Genomic DNA, 19,880 nt, shown 5'->3' with positions numbered 1-19,880 from the left:
AAAACTTATGCTTCTGTTGGGATGGCGGTGGGGTTGGGTGCTTCGAGTTCAGTGTGGCTGGTAAAAGAGTCATTAGAATCTAGTTTGCTTTTATTTCATAATTAGAATTCTCTGAGTTTCCCTTTTTTTACACATATCTCACTTAATCTCTGACTTGATTGTAGTGCGATACTTTAGTCACACAATATACAGTTTTTTAAAGGTTTATTGATATATTTTGTTTTTATACAATAGAGGTTACTTTCCCTTCTTTCGAGTCCTTTTATAACAAATTAAGACAGTTAAATAAAATAATAGAGAGACATCATCTGCAAGCACATGTAACATTTCACATGATGGAAGGAAAAGAAAATAGATTTCATTTGGAAACACTGTGAAATTTTATGTAGCATATATTTAATTATGCAATACCCCTCATTCCAGTTATGTTTTCCTTCAAAGTAGGCATAATCTTTTTGGTCAGTTCTAGTTCACAGCTTTTCTGTGATTTTCAAATAGCATTAATGGGTTTTTGGTAAGACTGACTTCTTTGATCTCATATTCCATTCAAAAATTAATTGTTCCTATTTACATAGGACTTACTTTTCTTTTTAGAGGAATTATGGTGTAGTAGAGAGAATGTTGGACTTTGAGTCAGGTAAACTGGGATTCAAATCTCGCTTCTGACACTCTCTAGCCATATGACTTTGGGCAAATCATTTAACCTTTCTGAGCATCACTTTCCTCATCTATAAAATCGAGTTAATGATGTCTATATTACTTATTTCACAGGATTATTGTGAGGCTCTTATTAGATAGTGAGTGTATGCAAAATACTTTATCAACTTTAAAACTGTAAGTGTCATATACTGTTTTCCCATGATGAATTTGTTTTATTAAGTCATTTAAGTTTTTTACTGAACTTTTCTTATACTTCTAGTAATGATGAGATAATAAACTATCAGCTTTGTTATATGTCCACCAGATGGCAGGACTATTTGGAGAAAATCTCTTGTTTATTCACTTCATACCCTTGAGACTTGAAATTCAATTTATTTGAAATGTTCTATTTTTCAACTAGAATTTTAACCATATGCACTGCAGTTGACATACATCAATTAAAACCAGAATTAACAGGACGGGGAAAACAGCTGTTGGTAGTAGTATTGTGATATACTCAACTATTATGTTGACTTTCAATATAAAATGAATATATGAATATAAAATGTAAGGTATTTAAATGGGTATTTTCTTTACTGCATCTGCTAGTAAGTATATTTTACCATGGAACAATGTTATGATGTGGGTAGTATTGTATTGCATTTCTAGATTTGTTGGGGGAGATGTTAACTACTTCAAAAGGGTAGGAGAGTGTAGGTAGAAGGGTGATGGGTTTAGCAATTGCAATTTTTGTCATTTGGTTTATTAGTTGCCAGCCCTTTGGGTGCAGTAGTTACATTTTCCTAGTCCTATATCTAATTATGGAATGAAATACTTTGGTCCTTGTTAGGACAACTAGGGATTTCAACTAGTGAATGAGTTATTGGAGGGGGTAGTGGGGATTTGGGGTGCCATGCTTCTAGCTATTAACACAACTTCCTTATGGACAGACCTGCCTGGGTCACTCTTCTGCTTAAAATCCAACCACTTCATTTTTATAGATGAGGAAAGTAAAGCCCAGAGATCTCAAGTGTTTTGCCTAAGTCACATAATTAGGAAATAGCAGACCATGGATCTCATGATTCCAAATCCGTCATTCTGCGCACTGCCCCATGCTGCCTTTCAATAATTCATTCTGAATTACACTCCAGGCTGCCTCTTGTCTTGGGGGCACAAAGACTCAATCACTGGTGTTGATTTTATAATCCTTAAGAAGAAAAACTCCTTTATAGGAAAACTGAGAGGGTAAAATAATTAGCATCTTTGAGTAATTACAGTGTGCCACTGGAGGTGGTTTAAAATGCCCACTTTGTGAAATAAGAAACAGGACAAACTAAGAGGAAAATAATCTGTGAAAAAAAAATGATGCATGAAATTTGTTCCATGTATTCTAAGTTTTAAAATTTCAATGGATATTATTTCCTTCTTTAAATTTATTACCAATATTGTGAGGGTTGTACATGTTTTTGATTATTTTTCAATTTAGTTAAATATATCCTTCAGTTCATTTCAAAGCATATTAAAATTTAATGGCCCTCAACATAACCAGGAGCTATAGGAAAAAATAAGATGAATAAAGCATAAACTCTGTCCTCGAGGAGTTTATAATCTAAAAAAGCAGAAAAAACAAATAATTGTAGTATGAAGAAGAATGGGATAAAGTATTAAAAACGCAGAGATATGAAAATTGAGATGACAGAAAAATCACTTTGGCCTGGAGGAAATCACCAAATCAAATATGCCAAATCAAATCACCAAACCAAATAGCTATAAGAATCTCAGAGGCAATCTTGTTGATTATATGTGACCAAGAATCCCCTCTATTTCATCTTCAAGAAATGGTCATCCAGTCTTTATTTGAGGACCTCCAATTAGGGTGAATACAGTAACATTGACCAAGCTCCTGCTATGTGCCAGGGCAGCTAGGTGGCACAGTGGATAAAGTTCCAGGTCCAGAATCAGAAAGACTCCTCTTCATGAGTTCAAGTCTTGTCTCAAACACTTACTACCAGTGTGACCCTGGGCAAGTCACTTAACCCTATTTGCCTCAATATTCTCATCTGTAAAATGATCTGGAGAAGGAAATGACAAACCATCTCAGTGTCTTTGCCAAGAAAACCCCAAATGGGGTCACAGAGTTGGATTTGACTGAAATGATAGAACAATAACAACAACATGCCAGAACCCATCCTCGGTTCTGAGTTGCAAACACAAAAATAATCTTTGCCCTCAAGTACCTTAAATTCTAGAGAGACATGTGTACACATAAGTATATACAGAATAAATTTATACAAAATAAAGAGATAGGTACTAGATCTATGATTTCACTGATGTAAGGATTTCCCAAATGAGGAAACTACCTTAACTAATGCAGGTCAGCCTCATTTCTGCAAACTAGTTTTCTCAGAGAATTTCCTAGAACACTGAGAGATAAGGGACTTTCCTAGGCAAATAGCCAGTATTTTTCAGAGGTGGGATGTAAATTTTGTGCTCAGCTCTCTATGCATTGCATCATACTGCCTCATATGAAAAATATATAGAAAACAAAGAGGGAAATGTATAGGGGAGTGTCTAGCAGCTGGGGGTGGTAAGGAATGGTTTAAAGAAGGAGGTGGTATTTGAAGTAATCTTTGGAAGAATCTTCAAGAGACAAGAGGAGAATAAGTAATACATTCCAGAGACAGGGAGGGGACAGCCTGTGCAAAGACATGAAACTTGGAGAAAGAATGTCATGTGTCAGGAACAGATGAGAGATGGAATGTCATGTGTGAGCAAAATACCAAGGTGGTCAGTTTCCAGGCGTGGGGAACCTGCAGCCTCGAGGCCACATGTGGCCCACTAGGTCCTCAAGGGTGGCCCTTTTTGACTGAATCCAAACTTCACAGTACAAATCCTTTTATTAATTCCTGTGAAGTTTGGATTCAGTCAAAGGGCCACCCTTGAGGACCTGGAAGGCCACACGTGGCCTTGAGGCTGCAGGTTTCCCACCCCTGGACTAGACTATAAAATGCATTATGGAGAATGTTATTGTTATTTAGTTGTTTCACTTATGTCTGATTCTTTGTGAGTGCATTTGGGGTTTGCTTGGCAAAGATACTACAATGGTTTGTCATTTCCTTCTCCAGCCCATTTTACAGATGAGGAAACTGAGGTAAACAGGGTTAGGTGACTTACACAGGGTCACACAGCTAGTAGGTGTCTGAGGCCAGATTTAAACTCAGAAAGATTCTTGAGTCTAGGCTTGCCACTCTATTCACTGCACTGCCTAGCTTTCCCAGTTTAGAGAATAGCATAGCACAGTGGATAGATGGGACTTGGAATCAGGAAGACCTGGGTTTAAATCTTGCTTCAGACACTAACTAGCTATGTGACCTTGGAAAAGTCATTTAACCTGTCATGTACTTCAGTTTCCTCATGTGTATCGTGAGGTACTTTAATTTGATGTGTTCTAAGTTCCCTGCAGGTGATGCAGTGGATAGAGTACTGGGCCTAAAGGCAGGAAGACTCATCTCCCTGAGTTCAAATGTGACCTCAGACACTTCTTAGCTGTGTGATACTAGCAAGTCATTTAACCCTGTTTGCCTCAGTTTCTTCATTGGTAAAATGAGCTGGAGAAGAAAATGGCAAACCATTACTCCAGTATCTTTGCCAAGAAAACTCCAAATGGGGTTGTAAAGAGTCAGATACAACAGAAACAATTGAACAACAACAAAGTTTCCTTCATCTTTTTGTTTAGGAGTAATGCATAAAGGGTTACAAATACCAACCAGGAGAATTTGTGCTTTACCCTAGAGGTAACAAGGAATCACTGTAATTTATTACTTAAAGAGTAACAAGGCCAGATTTATGTTTTAGGAGAATCACCAGTGTAGAAGCTGTGTGGAACGTAAGTTGGAATACAGAGATGGGGAAGCACAAATTAGGAGACTGCCCATGAATGACGAAGAGGGCTTGAATGAAGATGGTGAAAATGGGAGTGAAGAGAATAAAATGGATGTGAAAGATGTTGTGCAGGAGACTTGATAGGTCTTGAAAGATTGTTTACTATGTAAGGAAGTAAATTGAGGGTGATTTGAGTTTTGGAAACTCAGTAACTAGAAGGAAGGTAGTGGGAAATTCTTAAGAGGAATGAGTTTGAAGGAAAAGAATTTGAGATGCTTACAAGGCATCTGGTAAGAAATGTCCAACTGATAATAAAGGCCTGGAGCAGAAGACAGGGAATGGGGGTGGCTATATTAATCTCAAATCTATTTGCATAGAGATGATTGAACTCGTTAGAGCTAAAGAAGTTATCAAATTAGTGCCCATAGAGAGATCAGAGTCCAGAACAGTCTAGTTAGGGGGCAGGATATAGATGATGAGCCATCCAAAAAGACTGAGGACTGGTGTGATAGGCAAGAGGAGAGAATGGTGTCACAAAAATCCAGAGAGGAGAGAATACCCAGGAGGAAATGGGTGGCCAGCAATGTCAGATCCAGCAGATAGGTGGAGAAGGGTGGGTACTGAGAAAAGACTTTTAAGATTTGACAAGTAAGAAATCATTTGTAACTTTGGAGGGACAGTTATAGTTAAATGCTGAAGGCAAAAACCAGATTTCTAGTAGTTGAAAATTAAGTGAGCAGAGAGAAATGGAGGTAGACAACTTTTTCTAGTAATTTGGCTATGAAAGGAAGGAAGAATAGTTAATGATAGTGGTAAGGTTGAATGGGAAAGGTTAAGGAAAGAGAGTCCTAGAAATATTTGTTGAAAGCAGGGAGATGATCTACTTATAGTTAGGGAAAGACTGAATATTAGAGAATGGGAAAGGGAAGAGAAAGGAATAAGCTTTTATATAGCACCTACAATATTGCAGGCACTGTACTAAGTGCTCTTTACAAATATCATCTTATTTCATTCCCATAACCACCCTGCATGGTAGATGCTATTATCTCCATTTTACAGTTGCAAAAGTTGAGTCTTAAAGAGTTTAAATAACTTGCCTAGGGTTACAGTTGATAAATGCCTGAGGCCACATTTGAACTCAAATCTTCCTAAATTAAGGCCCAAGACTAAATGTATTCTGCCACCAACTGCCTCTAGGGAATTAGTGCAGGAATGATTATGGAATCAATCTGCAGAAAAGGGAGGGGATAAAATCCAGGGTAAAGTTACAGTAGTTTTCTTTGGTGAGAAAATGGATTGTCTCTTCATCAGAAGGCAGAATAAATGAAGACTGGAGTTGAACACTTAGAATTGTTGTTCAATCATTTTCAGTCATGTCCAACTCCTATTTAGGGTTTTCTTGGCAAAGATACTGGAGTGGTGTGCCATGTCCTTCTCTGACTCATTTTACAGAGGAGGAAACTGAGGCAAACAGGATCAAATGACTTGCCCAAGATGACATAGCAAATGTCTGAGACCAGATTTGAACTCAGGAAGATGAGTCTTTCTGACTTAGAATTAAATATCGACAAATTTTCTGTTTAATCTAAAAATGTCTACCTTGACTTTCGATTAATCAGAAACTGTGAATATTCACATGCTTCAATTTAAGTTTTTTTTAAAAATTTATATAATGTTAGTGTCTTAGTGTACCTTCTCAAATTTTGCTTTCTCTCAGCATGATACTTAAGTTACATATATTATTTAACTATTTTTCTTTGCATAGCTAGAATTATAGAAAATATCTGTATGTCTTGTTGGATTTCCTAACGTACTTATATATGGTACGAGTTTCAAGGATATGCCATATCCACTTGAGGTTCTCCTGGAACATTGGCTGAAAATGTGGCTAGATTTGAAGAGCCTCTTGTTTTTGATTCCCTGTAAACTGCTATAAAACCATTCTCTAACCTGTTATAATTGCTGCTGGGAATTGGTACCTCACATTAATTCTCCTATGACGGTTACTGTCTAGTTTTTAATTCTGCTGAAGATGCTTTTGATTCCTGTATAATTATACACCACCGATTCTCCTGTTATCTGTTATGGAAGCTGAATACCAGCCTCTCAGAATTAAAAAGGACCTTGAACACATATACTGAAACTGTTTTCCAATAAGTACATGAAGTTCCACTTTAGTCCAAGTAAAGTGAAGAGCTCTTTTCCTCCTGGGGGTAAAAAAAATGAAGAGGAGAAAGTAAACAGGGCAGGAAAAAAGAAAGAAGGTAGGGAAGGCAAAAGGAAGGGAAAACAAAGTTAAAGGAAGTCTTTTTAAAAAATCTTGTAATGGACCATTATGGTAAGGGTCTTAAAGAATTAATAGAAATTCCTAAAATTCCCCGAAAGTCTATATTGCAATTGTCTCTGTTACAGGAAGAGAACAAAAGCTTTGAAAATAACTAATGATTTCAGTGTGAATAAAATGGAGTCTTATGATAGGATGTCACATTTTTGTTGATTATAATTCATGTCATATGTCTCTATTTAATGGGTAATAATTATCTTCAGCATATCGTTTAATAGGAGCAGTGCACAAATTGGCATTTCTGGTAGCATCCTCACGATTTCTCTATTTAATGGGTAAATTTTTTTTAATTCATATAGAAGGTGGTTTGTGTTGAGTTTTTATTGTCATTCTAAAACAAAAACACCTGATTAGTTGAAGTTAGTCACAGTGATGAGGTCTAGAGGTTTAGGGTTGTTGGGACCCCGAGATCATGACACATGGGTCCTGCTGGAAAGCCTTGTTTCAGTCAAAGGCAAGATTTATTAAAGATCTACCAGATTAGCCAGACTGTTAAGGAATCTGAGCGTCTAAGAGCTATTGGGTAGATTGTAAGAATCTGAGCATCTTAATGGAGACAAGATGGACCTTACATACAGAAAGACTATGAGAGGGATCTAGGATTGGCCAAGTGGTTTATGAGGTAATAGAACTCCAGGGATCTGGACCAGGTGGCCAAGGGAAAATGGAGCCTAGATAGGATTAAGGGTGGAAAGTGGCCTGGGGCCAAGGGAGGTAAGGCAATGGAGGGCTAGGCTAGGTCAAGGGTAACAGAGAATTGGGAGATTGGGTATAAGCACAATGAAAGGCCAATTGATGGAATTATGGCTTCAGGGGACTGCCAGAGACTTCCTTGATCAAGTGGGAGAATTCAAGGAGAATCTCTTAGACAAATGGGAACCAAACTCCTTTTGGGGTAAGAGACAAAGGTCTTAGCTTGGGCCCATACCCCATCAACAGAAGTCACATTTATATTTAATAAATAAACAAGAATTGTTATTGTTATTATTTTTTTTTTGCTATCCTGTCTCTAACCCTTCTCCCCTTCCACCTTGCCTCTATTGAGAATTTTTAACTGGCTAACTCAAAAAAGGAAAGAAAAAATTTCCTCATTTGAAAATTTCTTTCTTAAGGTATATTTTCATCATGATTTATTTCAGCTTTCCATTTTTAAGGTGCATAAGTATATGAAGGTATTTACTATATAAGGAAACTACCCTATATTGAATGGTAACTTCTGATGGTTATTGGAAATATTGTAATGAAAGTGCAGGCTGTCTTTATATTAAAGCAGCAGGACCATTAAGAAATTAGTATATTTGTTTTTCTCAGCTGTAAAATGATACCTGACTGGCCAACAATTACTTTTTCACACAATCTGGCAAATGAAGTACAAAGACTAGATTTAGTCACTTGTCGAGGCTTGAATGTATCAAATGTGAAGCTGAAAGTCTTTGGGTGCATTTTTGTCATCAGGAAATATATCTCTGTTCAGTTCAATAAACATTTTTTTTCCTTGGGTATGGCAATTGGGGTTAAGTGACTTGCCCAGGGTCACACAGCTAAGTGTCAAGTGTCTGAGGCATGATTTGCACTCAGATCTTCCTGACTCTGGGGCCAGTGCTCTATTCACTACACCTCCTAGCTGCCCTCAATAAATATTTTTAAACACTGTGATAAATATAGGGGATATGTTGTTGAAAAATTATATAGCCCCTGCCTGCAAGAAACTTCCTGTGTAGTAGAGGGGAATCAATATGATCTTGGATATTTTAGTAAGATATATAGTAGCATGTGATAGACACACAAATGTGTGTGTCTGTGAGATATAAATATAATATTATCTATTTTAGTAATAAGTGTGATATAAAGTAGAATGTGATGAGGCATAGGAGATATACAGGTAAAGTAATCTTCGAGAGCTACTGAAAAGTGTTGAAACAATGAAGTTTCTAAAATACTTCACATTATTTTCTTCCTATTTTGAGGTAATGTGGCATAGAAAATAGAAAGTAAATAATGTTCAAATATCATCTAATAATTAATTCTAAGATTCGTTTTTTAAATTAGGAGAAGAAAAAAATGGAAAATAATTACCCTATGCATTTTCCTAGCTTATCAGCCAATCTTCATTAAAAAGTAAAAATGACTTCTTTGTTTAATATTCTCCACCAAATGTAAATAATATTGGGATTTCTGAGTGTTTGACAAGAGGCATAGAGGTATCTTATTAAGTAAATATTGTTTCATTATCTATTAACTAAATATGCTTGAGACCCGTAATGGTTTGGTTTTTTTATTTGTTACCTAAATATTATTAGTAAGAAGAAACTAAGATATTTGTTCCATTTTATTTAACGTGAAACCAACCATTTTGGCTTTGGATGGATAGAGACTAGGTGCAGACCACATTGTTCCACTTCAAAAGAAAAGACACAAGGGAATGGGAAAAAGAATACCTTTTTTATAGAAGAAATACATTTTAAGAACTTCCCCCTCTCACAAGCACTCAGTTTCCACTGAGCTTACTGGAACTCATGCTGTTATGCGAAATGGAAGAGATTGGGGCATACAGTAGGGGGTTACCTTCCTAAGGTTTTTACCAATATATAATGCCATCTGGACCTGGGGGTTGTTTCTGCATTCATGTAATTTTACTACAGTTGGCAGTTAACATTGCTGCTTTTTTTCCTGCCTTAAAAATACCTAAAATGAAACTTTTAAAAAGGTGTGCCCATACTGACAAAACCTTATATTTCTTTTTATATTTTGCAGTTTACTCAACAGCTGAAAATAGGCATATTGTAGCACACTGCTTAGAAGTCGTAAAACATAAACTCTTAAATTATTGCACTAATTTTCTATTTGTATATATCAGTAGGAATCTCCATTTTTTTTTTGTTAATAGGGAAACTGCATTGAATACAAAGCTACATAAATCTTTGTAATGAATATCTAGTGATTTTAAAGAGCCCAAAATAATAATAAAATATATTTAGCTAATAACTTTTCCTTTTATGGTTCTTGTCATGAGATTTAAAAGTAAAACCCATAAAAGCTGGGATGCATTAGTGAATAAAAATAAAATTTCAACCTGTAGTGTATAATTGTTACCATATATAGTGTATGTATATGTAATGCATGTGTGTAATATATATATACAAATGCATATACACACACACATATATGCATGTACATATGTGTACACACATGTGTGGATATATGTATGTGTATAGATTGATATAGATATAGAATAGGTTGCAGGCATAGGTTGTAGCATCCCTTAATCTGACAATATTTAAAAAGTAAGTGATATAGCCATTTGGGGTGGTTCCCCTCTGTTTTTCTCTAGATTCAATAACATGGGTTTTTTAAATGCTAAGTGTGGGCTTTTAAGAACAAATTAAACTTGAAACTTAGAAATGATTATTGGAATACTTTACAAGCAACCCCAAACACAGAACTTTGCTGGAGATCTGCAGACCATTTAGAGTAGCTTACTGTCTTCTTTTTTAGCAAGGCATTTATGACAAGTCCTAGAAAAAATCCTTTGTTCCAGGTATTTGCACAAAGAGCTTTGTTCAACTTGTACTTTTGCTGAAGTTAAACTTCAAGAAATGTTTGCAATCTTAATGAAAATTGGGAAGTTGTTTTTATGTTGCAGTATATAATGTATATCTGGATTTACACATGCATTATGGTGGACAGTGAAGGAAATGGATGGATGTGAAGTGAAGAAAAGAGAGTGCAGCCTGCAAACTATAGATGAGCTGCTGATTTTGACTTTAATTTGTGGTGAAGTCAAAGGTATTTTGAAGAAATACTTAGTACAGCCTAAGACAAGTAACACTCACTAACTGTGTGACTCGGGCCAAGTCACTTAACCCCAATTGCCTCACCAAAAAAAAAAAAAAAAATAGAAAGAAATACTTAGTACACATTACATGGAATTAATGACATTGAAATATCAAAATGGTTTCAAGAATAAATCACACCAGGCTAGCCTCATTTCCTTTTGTGAAAGTGGTCCTAGATTAGCAAGGCAGAGGAATGCTCCAGATATAGGTTACCTAAATTATAAGTAAATCATTTGACAAAGTTGTTCATATTATTCTTTTAGCTATGATTACATGATATGGATTAGTGATTAGTAATAACAGGTCAATTCAGAACTTGTTAAGTAGCAGTATCAAAATAGTAATCATTAATAAATAGTTCAGGGCCAAATTGAATGGATGGCTCTACTATAATGTGCAAGAGAATTTCTTTGTCCCCAACACAGCCAACATGTTTATCAGTAACTTTGACAAAGTCATATATGGGATATTTATTAAATTTGCAGATGCAATAAAACTAGGAAAAATAGCTGACACAAGGAATGTCTGAATCAGCATTCTATTAGATATTCACAGTCTAGAACACTGGGTCAAATAATATCAAATTAAATTGGAATAAGTGATGTTTTTCTTTTTTAACTTTTTTAAACATTCAACTTCCTAAGTACAATATGTTAGTGGAATAACTTGAAAGTTTCTCTGAAAAAAAAGTTAAGGTTTTTTTAGGGGAATAGAAGATCCATATGATTTATTCAACATGACTATTGAGAAAGCTGATGATCTTAGATTGCTTTAAGAACAGTATAGTATCTATGACTAGATCCCATGATATTCTCTCATAGTTAGACCAAATCTGGGTACCACTTTTTAAAAGAAAATGGGTAAACTGGAGAATGACCATTAAAGGATAAATCTGGAAGAATAAGATAGGTGCTTGGGAGAGTGGGACACAAAAGCAGTATTTAATCATTTGCAGGACTGTTATGGGAATAAGAGAATAGACTTGTTCTGCTTGGCGCCGGTGGGCAGGACTAGGAATATAACAAAGAAAACAAACAAACAAAACACTTTCTAGCTGCCAAAATTGCCTGTCAGTGGAATGGATTCCCCTGGGAGGCATTGCATTGCTGGTCATTAGAGGTTCTCAGAAGAAACCTGGATAACAACCTGTTGGTTTCCTTAGTTAGACAGATGTTACTTTATGTGGTCTTGAAGGCCTTTTCTTACTCTGAACTTCTGTGATCTTTGTGGTTTTGCAACCTCAAATGCAATACTCTTCCAACCACACCAGGCTGCCTAGGTTCCTGAAAGAATTGGATAATTAAGGTTGGCTGTAGGAAGTGAATGTTACTTATATTAATACTTTAAGGATTGTGCATTTGTCAATAAGGGTAGTCCTTTTCCAATGAAGCTCAAAAACCTCTCTCTCTTATAGTAAGTGGTGTTCATTTGCTAGTGTGGCCTAAATAATTCATCACTTGGCAGCTCTTCAAAATGTTGATTGGTCCCTGAAAGTCTTGCTACTCCAGGCTGAACATTAACATACACGAAGACTTCAAAAGATAAAACATTTCACCCGAGTTAGTACTCCATGCTTTGAAAAAGATAGCAACTCCTAATGACTCAAGAGAGAATCTTAGTGAGTTGCTGTGGCAAAAATAAAATGAAATTAAAATCATCATCTGATAGCCAACTGTCTAATGATGAATCTTTTTGAATTTAGCAAGGCTAGGCTTCAAGTGACAAAAAATAGACTCTACCTCTGAGACATATTTGAATCTTTTCCAGTTCAGTAAAACCTTTCCAGAACTTAGACTCTACTGGCAAAGCCTCAGAAAACCCGAGGTCCCTTTCACGACATAAAAGAAGCATAGGAGTATGTCTGTGAAACACACAAATAATAAAATTCCCATCAAAGTTTTCAGTGGTGGGTTTATATGCTATCTAGTCATTAAATAGAACATCTACCATTACTTTTCATTAGATTTAAATTGTTCTATATACTTAAATCTATGTTTGCATAAAACATTAGGGAAAATTTATACTTTTCATTATTGTAGAATAAATTCCATCCTGTTTATTACTAAGGCATTAGTGTATGTGTGTGTGTGTGTTTTTGTGTGTGTGTGTGTGTGTGTTGGTGATAGAAGAGAAATCACCATATTTATTAGTTTGAATTAGCATTTTTCTGTTATTATCCATGTTAGTCATTCATTTTAATGTGATAGTTTTATTGGTGCTCAAGAGTAAATGACAGTGTGTGAATTTCATAAGCATGCTCAGTTTTCCGGCGCTATATCACAGGAATCCAATCAAATTAATACTTCATTTACTGACACCTGAAAATCAAAAGATTATGCTTAACTTTAGATATCTTCCTTCTAGCCTTCCCCTCTTTATTCTCCCTGTCTTTGCTTGTCACTGCCTCCATCTCTCTCATCTCTCTGTATTCCTTAAAACAATGACACCCCAAGTCTCCTGTGAATCTATGTCTCATGTATTTTTTCATTCATGTAGTAATAGCTACAGATAATATCTCATACTAATAATATTTGAGAAGAGAAATGAAAGGTAATAACTACATGGGGCAAGAAAAATTGGTCTAGAGCTTTATTTTGAAGAAATGAGTAAGATATTTTGCGGATTGTCAGGTATAGGTAACCATATAATTGAATAACCAAAGGAAAGTTTGAATATATGGAAAGTTAATCTTCATTCTCATTCTCTTGTGCCATTATTGATCAGATTTTGGCTCCTGCCTTAGTAGACAAATTGGATGAGGTTAGATTTTAACTGTATTCACATTTACAAGTGATTTCTTATTTATGGTATATAAACTTCTTGGACGTATTCTCTTTAGAATACAAAGTTGAACTTCTTGGTAGATATATAAAAAACAAAATGGACCTAAAATTGAAATTTACTTCTGTATATGTGGAAGTCTCATGTGATTATATTTTTCCCAATTGATCATTTCTATATTGCTCAATAATAATTCTATTGTTAAAATGCATTAGTTATGTATTCTCTGTGTACAGGATATTCTAAAAGTCTTATCACAAAAGCTTTTATAGCTTTACAATTTAGCCTAATACTTTTTGGAATACCATGAACATGTGTGTTTGTGTTTCTGTTTATGTGTGTGTGATACACACATGTAAACATACATTTATACTCAGATACTCAGACACATACACATACACACATACATATATACACACATTCTTTATCTTGCATGTGAGACAGATTTGACTTACACATTCATTTGTGATTGGATATAATGTGTGTCTATATGCTATAACATGAATATAAAGTTGAGGGAATCTGTGTGAGCTAGAAATTTTCCCGAGGAAAGATATGCATAGTAATATTACTCATGAATCTTCATCATGTAATGTTTCTATAGAATATTAAAATGAGTTATACATTTATGGACAATGAAAACATATGAATAGCTGCATTAGTTTGAGTTGTAATTCTTCTTCTTTGCCTGTCTTTCTCCATAAAGTTGGAAAAAAATGAGAGTGAGCCAGACAGCCAAAGGATCAAACCTGTTTTTGTGGAAGATGCTGTCTTTCGACGACAAACATCCTACCAGCATGCCGCGGTCCACATTCCCACTGACATATACGAAGGCTGTAAGTAGAATGACATAAATATTCATTGGCTAATTATGATATCATGTCTGTTGTACAGTCCACATTTTAAAGGAATATAAATTAGGCTCCATGACATTACATGAGAGAAAAGACATGTTAAACATATATAGATCATCACTGTATTCTTGGTTATAACCTTTAGATCATGTGGTCCCAGTGACCTAAATTCATAATTAAAAGGTAACTGATCTACCTCAGACTTATTACTTGGAAGGTAAAATATCAGGTAGGAGATGGGGTTGGTGTTATCATTTCATTTTTCCATTTATTTATTTGTTGGGTTACTTCCTTATTTAATCCAAAATTGTCTTTGTTCTCCTGCTACACAGAATATACTCAGCATGGTAGCCTATGCAAGATTCAGGTTAAATATATTTAAAAAATCATTTTCTTGTATTTGTACATTGTGGGGTCACTTCATTTTTTGCTGAGATTTCCTTCAATATCTCTCTAAACTTCCCTCTGTTAATCTGAGTTCCCTCAACAGTGGACAATCTGGTTCCAAAATCATTTAGACATTTTGTGCCGTAGAGCTTTAAGTATTTTTGTTTTGTTTCAGTACTTCAACAATAGTGAGGGAAAAGTTTCTTTTCATTTTATTAAAGGACAGTGTCCTGATAACATGTTTCTGTGAACCTTCTTTGATGACCTTTCTGAAGATATTGCCTGGTACTTACGGCAGAAGGCCCATATTTAAGCTTTGATACTCAGGGCTGCCCCAAATACCATTCTGAAAAACATTATAAAGAGAAATAGCAATTTATTAGCACCTACTCTATGCCAGGTACTGTGCCAAACTCTGGGAATACAAATACAAATCAAAAGACAGTCCCTGACCTCAAAAACTTTACATTATAATGGGGGGGTGGAGACAACACATAAAAATAAGCTTAAAGGGGCATGAGGATGAAGGTTCTCACCTCTGGGATATGGTAGAAAAGTCTTGAGTCCTGACTGACTGCATTTGATATTGCTGCTGATTGTCCCCAGGTGGTTTATAGCAAGGACAATTGGATTCAGAAACAATGAGGGATCCTAGGACATCCTAGTTACAGAAAATACCCAAGTCTTGAGTTCGCACTGATTGACTTTCAATTTCACCAAAGTTTTATTGGCTAGAATATGAATTTATTTCACCAGGCTCACAATCCACTGGTCTTTTCTCCTTGCCAACATTTGCATTGTCTAGAATTAGAACATACTCCCCTAATTAGGGTATTATGATTCTGTTGTAATTCCCTATCCCTCAGAATTACTCTGATTCCCTCTCTGGTGATCAACTTTCCACCAAGTAATTTTAGCCATCTTCTTTTGGAAAGTTTTTATTATTGTCATTTCAATTCCACAAATACTTATAAAGAACCTGTCATAAACCAGGATACTAAGAGAAATACAGAGTATAGGCAAGACAAGATCTGGACAGTGTCTTCAGCTGGTCACAACCACATTGCACTAAGGAGAGAAAAGTGTTTTGTTTTTTCACATTATAGATTAGTACTCTGTTGTCCCTGTATCCCTTTTGAAGGTCTTTCTGAAGCCTTTGCCTAGTACTTTAATTCTAGCAGAAAATACACACACTGATCTGGGGATCCTAAGTCAGATGAATATAATAATAGGTTAATCACTTGCTACCTAACACAAAATATTTTGGAGAAAGCTACACTTTCAGTCTGGAACAGAATTGAAAACTAAAAACTCTTGAAATTGTATAAAAATATGACCTGTTCAGTAAAAAGTATGCTCTACAAAATTATTACAACCCCATACCATTCATCATTTATTGAAAGTTTATTTTACTTCAAACCAAGTTAGTTGAGGAAACAATAATCCTTCAAGTTTGAAGAGGGTCATTGCATTTCAACAAAGCACAGTGTTAAATCGGGGTTTGCAGAATAAAAATGTGCATTGAAACTCAATAAGAATAGAGTAAATTTCATGATGTCCTAAAGGAGACATGACACCCACTTTGAAATGTCTGAACAATTGTGGGTAGAGGGGGTGGAGTGGAAGGCAATGTTTTTGGCACTCTCTTTAGTCCCATTTATTTTAATTTTGAATTCTTCCTATTCTCCTGAAATCTCATCAGCAAAAAGAAGACCTTGCCTGACCTGTACTCCTTTAAAATTCACATCCAGTGTTATGTGCTGCATCTGCAAATGACACAGGAATGAAATCAGAAATGTCAATAGAATCAGTCAAATTTCATAATTATTGGTATTCTTCAGGCATGGCATTAGAACAATTCAGGTTTAAAGGATTATTCAGGGATTCTGACTTTAATAAATGTGAAAGTGCACTTTAATTGAAGGATTAAAGTGAAGGAAACAGCTACCTCCTTTAGTTAGAAAAGCATCTACACTTCAGTAGTAAGACTATTGTAGAAAATCTCATGCTCTCGAAGACTGTTAAAAGGAAAAAAAAAATCTATGATTGGAAATATCATTTTCAGGCATAGCCATATTTCAAGTGTTTGAATATTTTATTGAATTGAGAAATACATACATTCTTAAGGTATTGGCTGTGTGGATTTCTGAGAATTTCATTGGCAAATACATTTAAATTAATGCTCATATGGTTCATCTGCTATTTTAGAAATCTAACATTTCTACTGAATGCAGATAGAGAAATAAAGTACTTGCAAACAAGGTGAACTTTATATGAGCTTATGTCATAAAAATTTATCATTGAGTTATTTAAAATATTAACGGGTATGACTCTTCTGCTCTTGTAGTTTGCTTTCAACTTTTCAGTTTCAAATTGATCTTGAGATCAGTGGCCAGAAGTAATATAAGATTTCAGAGCCTGTGTACAACAGCATAAATGTTATCACAATATAGTGGAAGGTAACTAATATTATACTTTCACAAATAAATATAAATAAATTTAATAAATCAATGATATTATAGTATTACTATATTAATGGCAAGTATTTAGCATTGGCTGATGTAAATAACGTAGAATAATATAAAAACAAATTTCATCTTTGAAGTGGACAAAAGAAAATTAATTATAATCATTTGCAGTTTTAATATAATACTCTTTAAATCAAGTTTAGGACAAAAATATAATGACTATATGGTTACATGTGATAAGCTTCCAGAGAAGATTATTTATGATTTCCAACTATTTGAAATTAAGGGTTTTGTAATCTGCAAATGTCATTTAGCCATTATTTATGTGATACAAATGAAAATTCAAACCATTGCTTAACTGTAAATCTCAGATTTGAGTAGCAATTGTAGCTTCTAATTTTAAGAAATCTATTTTTTCTTTGATGCAGTTATGCTAAGCTAAATGTTTATTTAAGATAATCTTTTGGCATGTTTATAAATAAAATTAAATAAGTATAATTTTACATTAAATTTGCAATTAAAATGAATAAAAATGTGGCTTAGAATCCTAAGTATTTTGTTGACAAGCCTATTTAGATATACAAACAATTTTGCATTTAGAAGACAATTTATATCCTTTTTCTTACCTGGTTTATGACTTATTGACAGAATTTTCTCATTATCTGTTACATATTACATGAGTTATACAAAGAATTGACCTTTATTGCATCATGTGATAATGTTTTCAGGAATACATTTGCAAAGTAGAATTTGGAAAACCCCTACAGAACACTAGATGAAGTGTTTTAAATATGTTTAAATAGTCAAGTTTTTCAATATACCACATTTTATTAACAGAAAGTCTTGTAAAAATGATAAATTTATACTACTGATGAAGATGTCCTAGACTACATCTGTATTTTTAATATATCAATCAAAAAACACTTATTTGCTTCCTACTGTGTACCAGGCTCTGTGTTCACATATATCCACTGAAATATTCCAGTCTCATGGTAGCTTTCAGTACTGGCTTTCTATCTCCTTCACTGTATTCATTTGAGAGAGAGAAAAATAATTTGATATTCATAGGGACATCTCTCCCTTCCAGTGGATAATCTTATTCTTTTAAATGTTAATTAGTCATGGAGCTAAAGGAATGTGATACTACAGGAATGAAATGTGAAGACTGAAAATCCCTAATTATCTAGATAAAAATTTATTTGAAAGAAATGTTGGTCATAAGAAATTCATAATTCTTTTGAGGTTACCTGTCACATTTGATGCTAGTGAGGTGAATTGCTTAAATGGTGACTTTTTTACCTTATAACCAAAGAGTCTTCTTTATGAAATGCTTTTTCAAAAAGCATAAAAAATTAGCTGTATCTGTGATCTCATTTATTCAAAAATATTATCCTCCAAAAGTACTTTATTTATTTCTTCCTTATTTATTCTGTTGAGTGTCTATGGAGCTTCTTGATTTTGTTAACTTTATTATATATTTGAATTGGAGCACTTGGATCAATGTGTTATATTTTCTATTGTTATTTGACATACTGCCTCATTTTAAAAAAATAAATTCTCTTTTACCACCTTGCTTTTATAAGAATTTGTAGGCAGAAAATATGGAATGGAAGCAGTTTTAATTGCTAAGTCTGTACCAAGCATTCTGCAACAGAAATAAAATAAATGTGATATGCTATTTTATTAATACCAGTGTATTTCCTACCATATTCTCTGCTATAATAATATTATCAGTCCTAGTGGTAGAAAAGAATGGGCTTTGAATTTAAATTTTAAATATGTTTAAATAGTCAAGTTTTTCAGTATACCACATTTTATTAACAGAAAGTCTAGTAAAAATGACAAATTTATACTACTGATGAAGATGTCCTAGACTACATCTGTATTTTTAATATATTGTATCTTCATGTCAAATACAGCTAATGATCAAGTCGAGTATTTATTCCAGATTGCTCAGTGCTATCAAAGATAACTAAAATGCTTATCTATTTATTTACACCTCACTGAAAATACATTGACTGTTAAAATAAAGGCCAAATCTAGCAGGAAACTAGAAGGAATTAGACTGAATTACTTTCTGTTTTTTAAGTCTCTAGATAATAATGACTTTAAAAGAAACTGCAAATATTCTAAGTGACAAATTTTACGTCTAAGTAGGTTCCCCAAAAGGAAACAAGGCTTCTGCTGAAGGGCCATTTCCTTCCAAGAGGCTTCCCTTAGTTGGCACATAGTAGGGCTGGTTAAATTGTTCAATCAAATTTATATTTCCAAAGGGAAAAAAAAATCTGCTTGCCCCAGACTAGAATGTAGAATGTATAGAAGGAAAGGAATGAAAATAGGATGCAGATTTTTGTTCCTGTTCTTTATTGAGCAGAACCAACCTAATGCCCTTCTCTTAGAATCCTACATCAAAACTAACTTGTTGATATGCAGGCAACATCGAGTCCTTGAAAGCTATGCAAATAGAACGCAGATTCTAACAAATCAGAGTAAAATGAAAAGATATTCATTGTGGCAAAGATCTTCAAGGGAGCTACAGTGAGAAATGTTTCAACAACATATTGAGTCCATTCTGCCCTCTTTCATCTTGTCTGTGCTTTTATACACATTGACCCCAGTGCCTGGAATGGACCATCCCCTCTACACACACACACACACACACACACACACACACACACACACACACACA

The 19,880-nt window shown here is 34.5% G+C and overlaps 1 protein-coding gene across 2 annotated transcripts in view; it reads left to right on the top strand.

Moving 5' to 3' along the window:
- CACNA2D1 (calcium voltage-gated channel auxiliary subunit alpha2delta 1) overlaps positions 1-19,880 on the top strand; it is a 665,469-nt gene that overhangs the window by 422,851 nt on the left and 222,738 nt on the right. For both annotated transcript variants that reach the window (XM_027838804.1, XM_027838803.1), the window contains exon 6: positions 14,189-14,318. In XM_027838804.1, coding sequence (XP_027694605.1) covers positions 14,189-14,318 — 130 coding nt within the window. The remainder of the gene's footprint in view (positions 1-14,188; positions 14,319-19,880) is intronic.

Source organism: Vombatus ursinus, unplaced genomic scaffold, assembly GCF_900497805.2.
Source record: "Vombatus ursinus unplaced genomic scaffold, bare-nosed wombat genome assembly UNPS02014830.1, whole genome shotgun sequence".
Taxonomy (NCBI): domain Eukaryota; kingdom Metazoa; phylum Chordata; class Mammalia; order Diprotodontia; family Vombatidae; genus Vombatus; species Vombatus ursinus.
The sequence above is the reverse complement of the archived record's forward strand: the minus strand, read 5'-3'. Positions and strand labels throughout refer to the sequence as shown.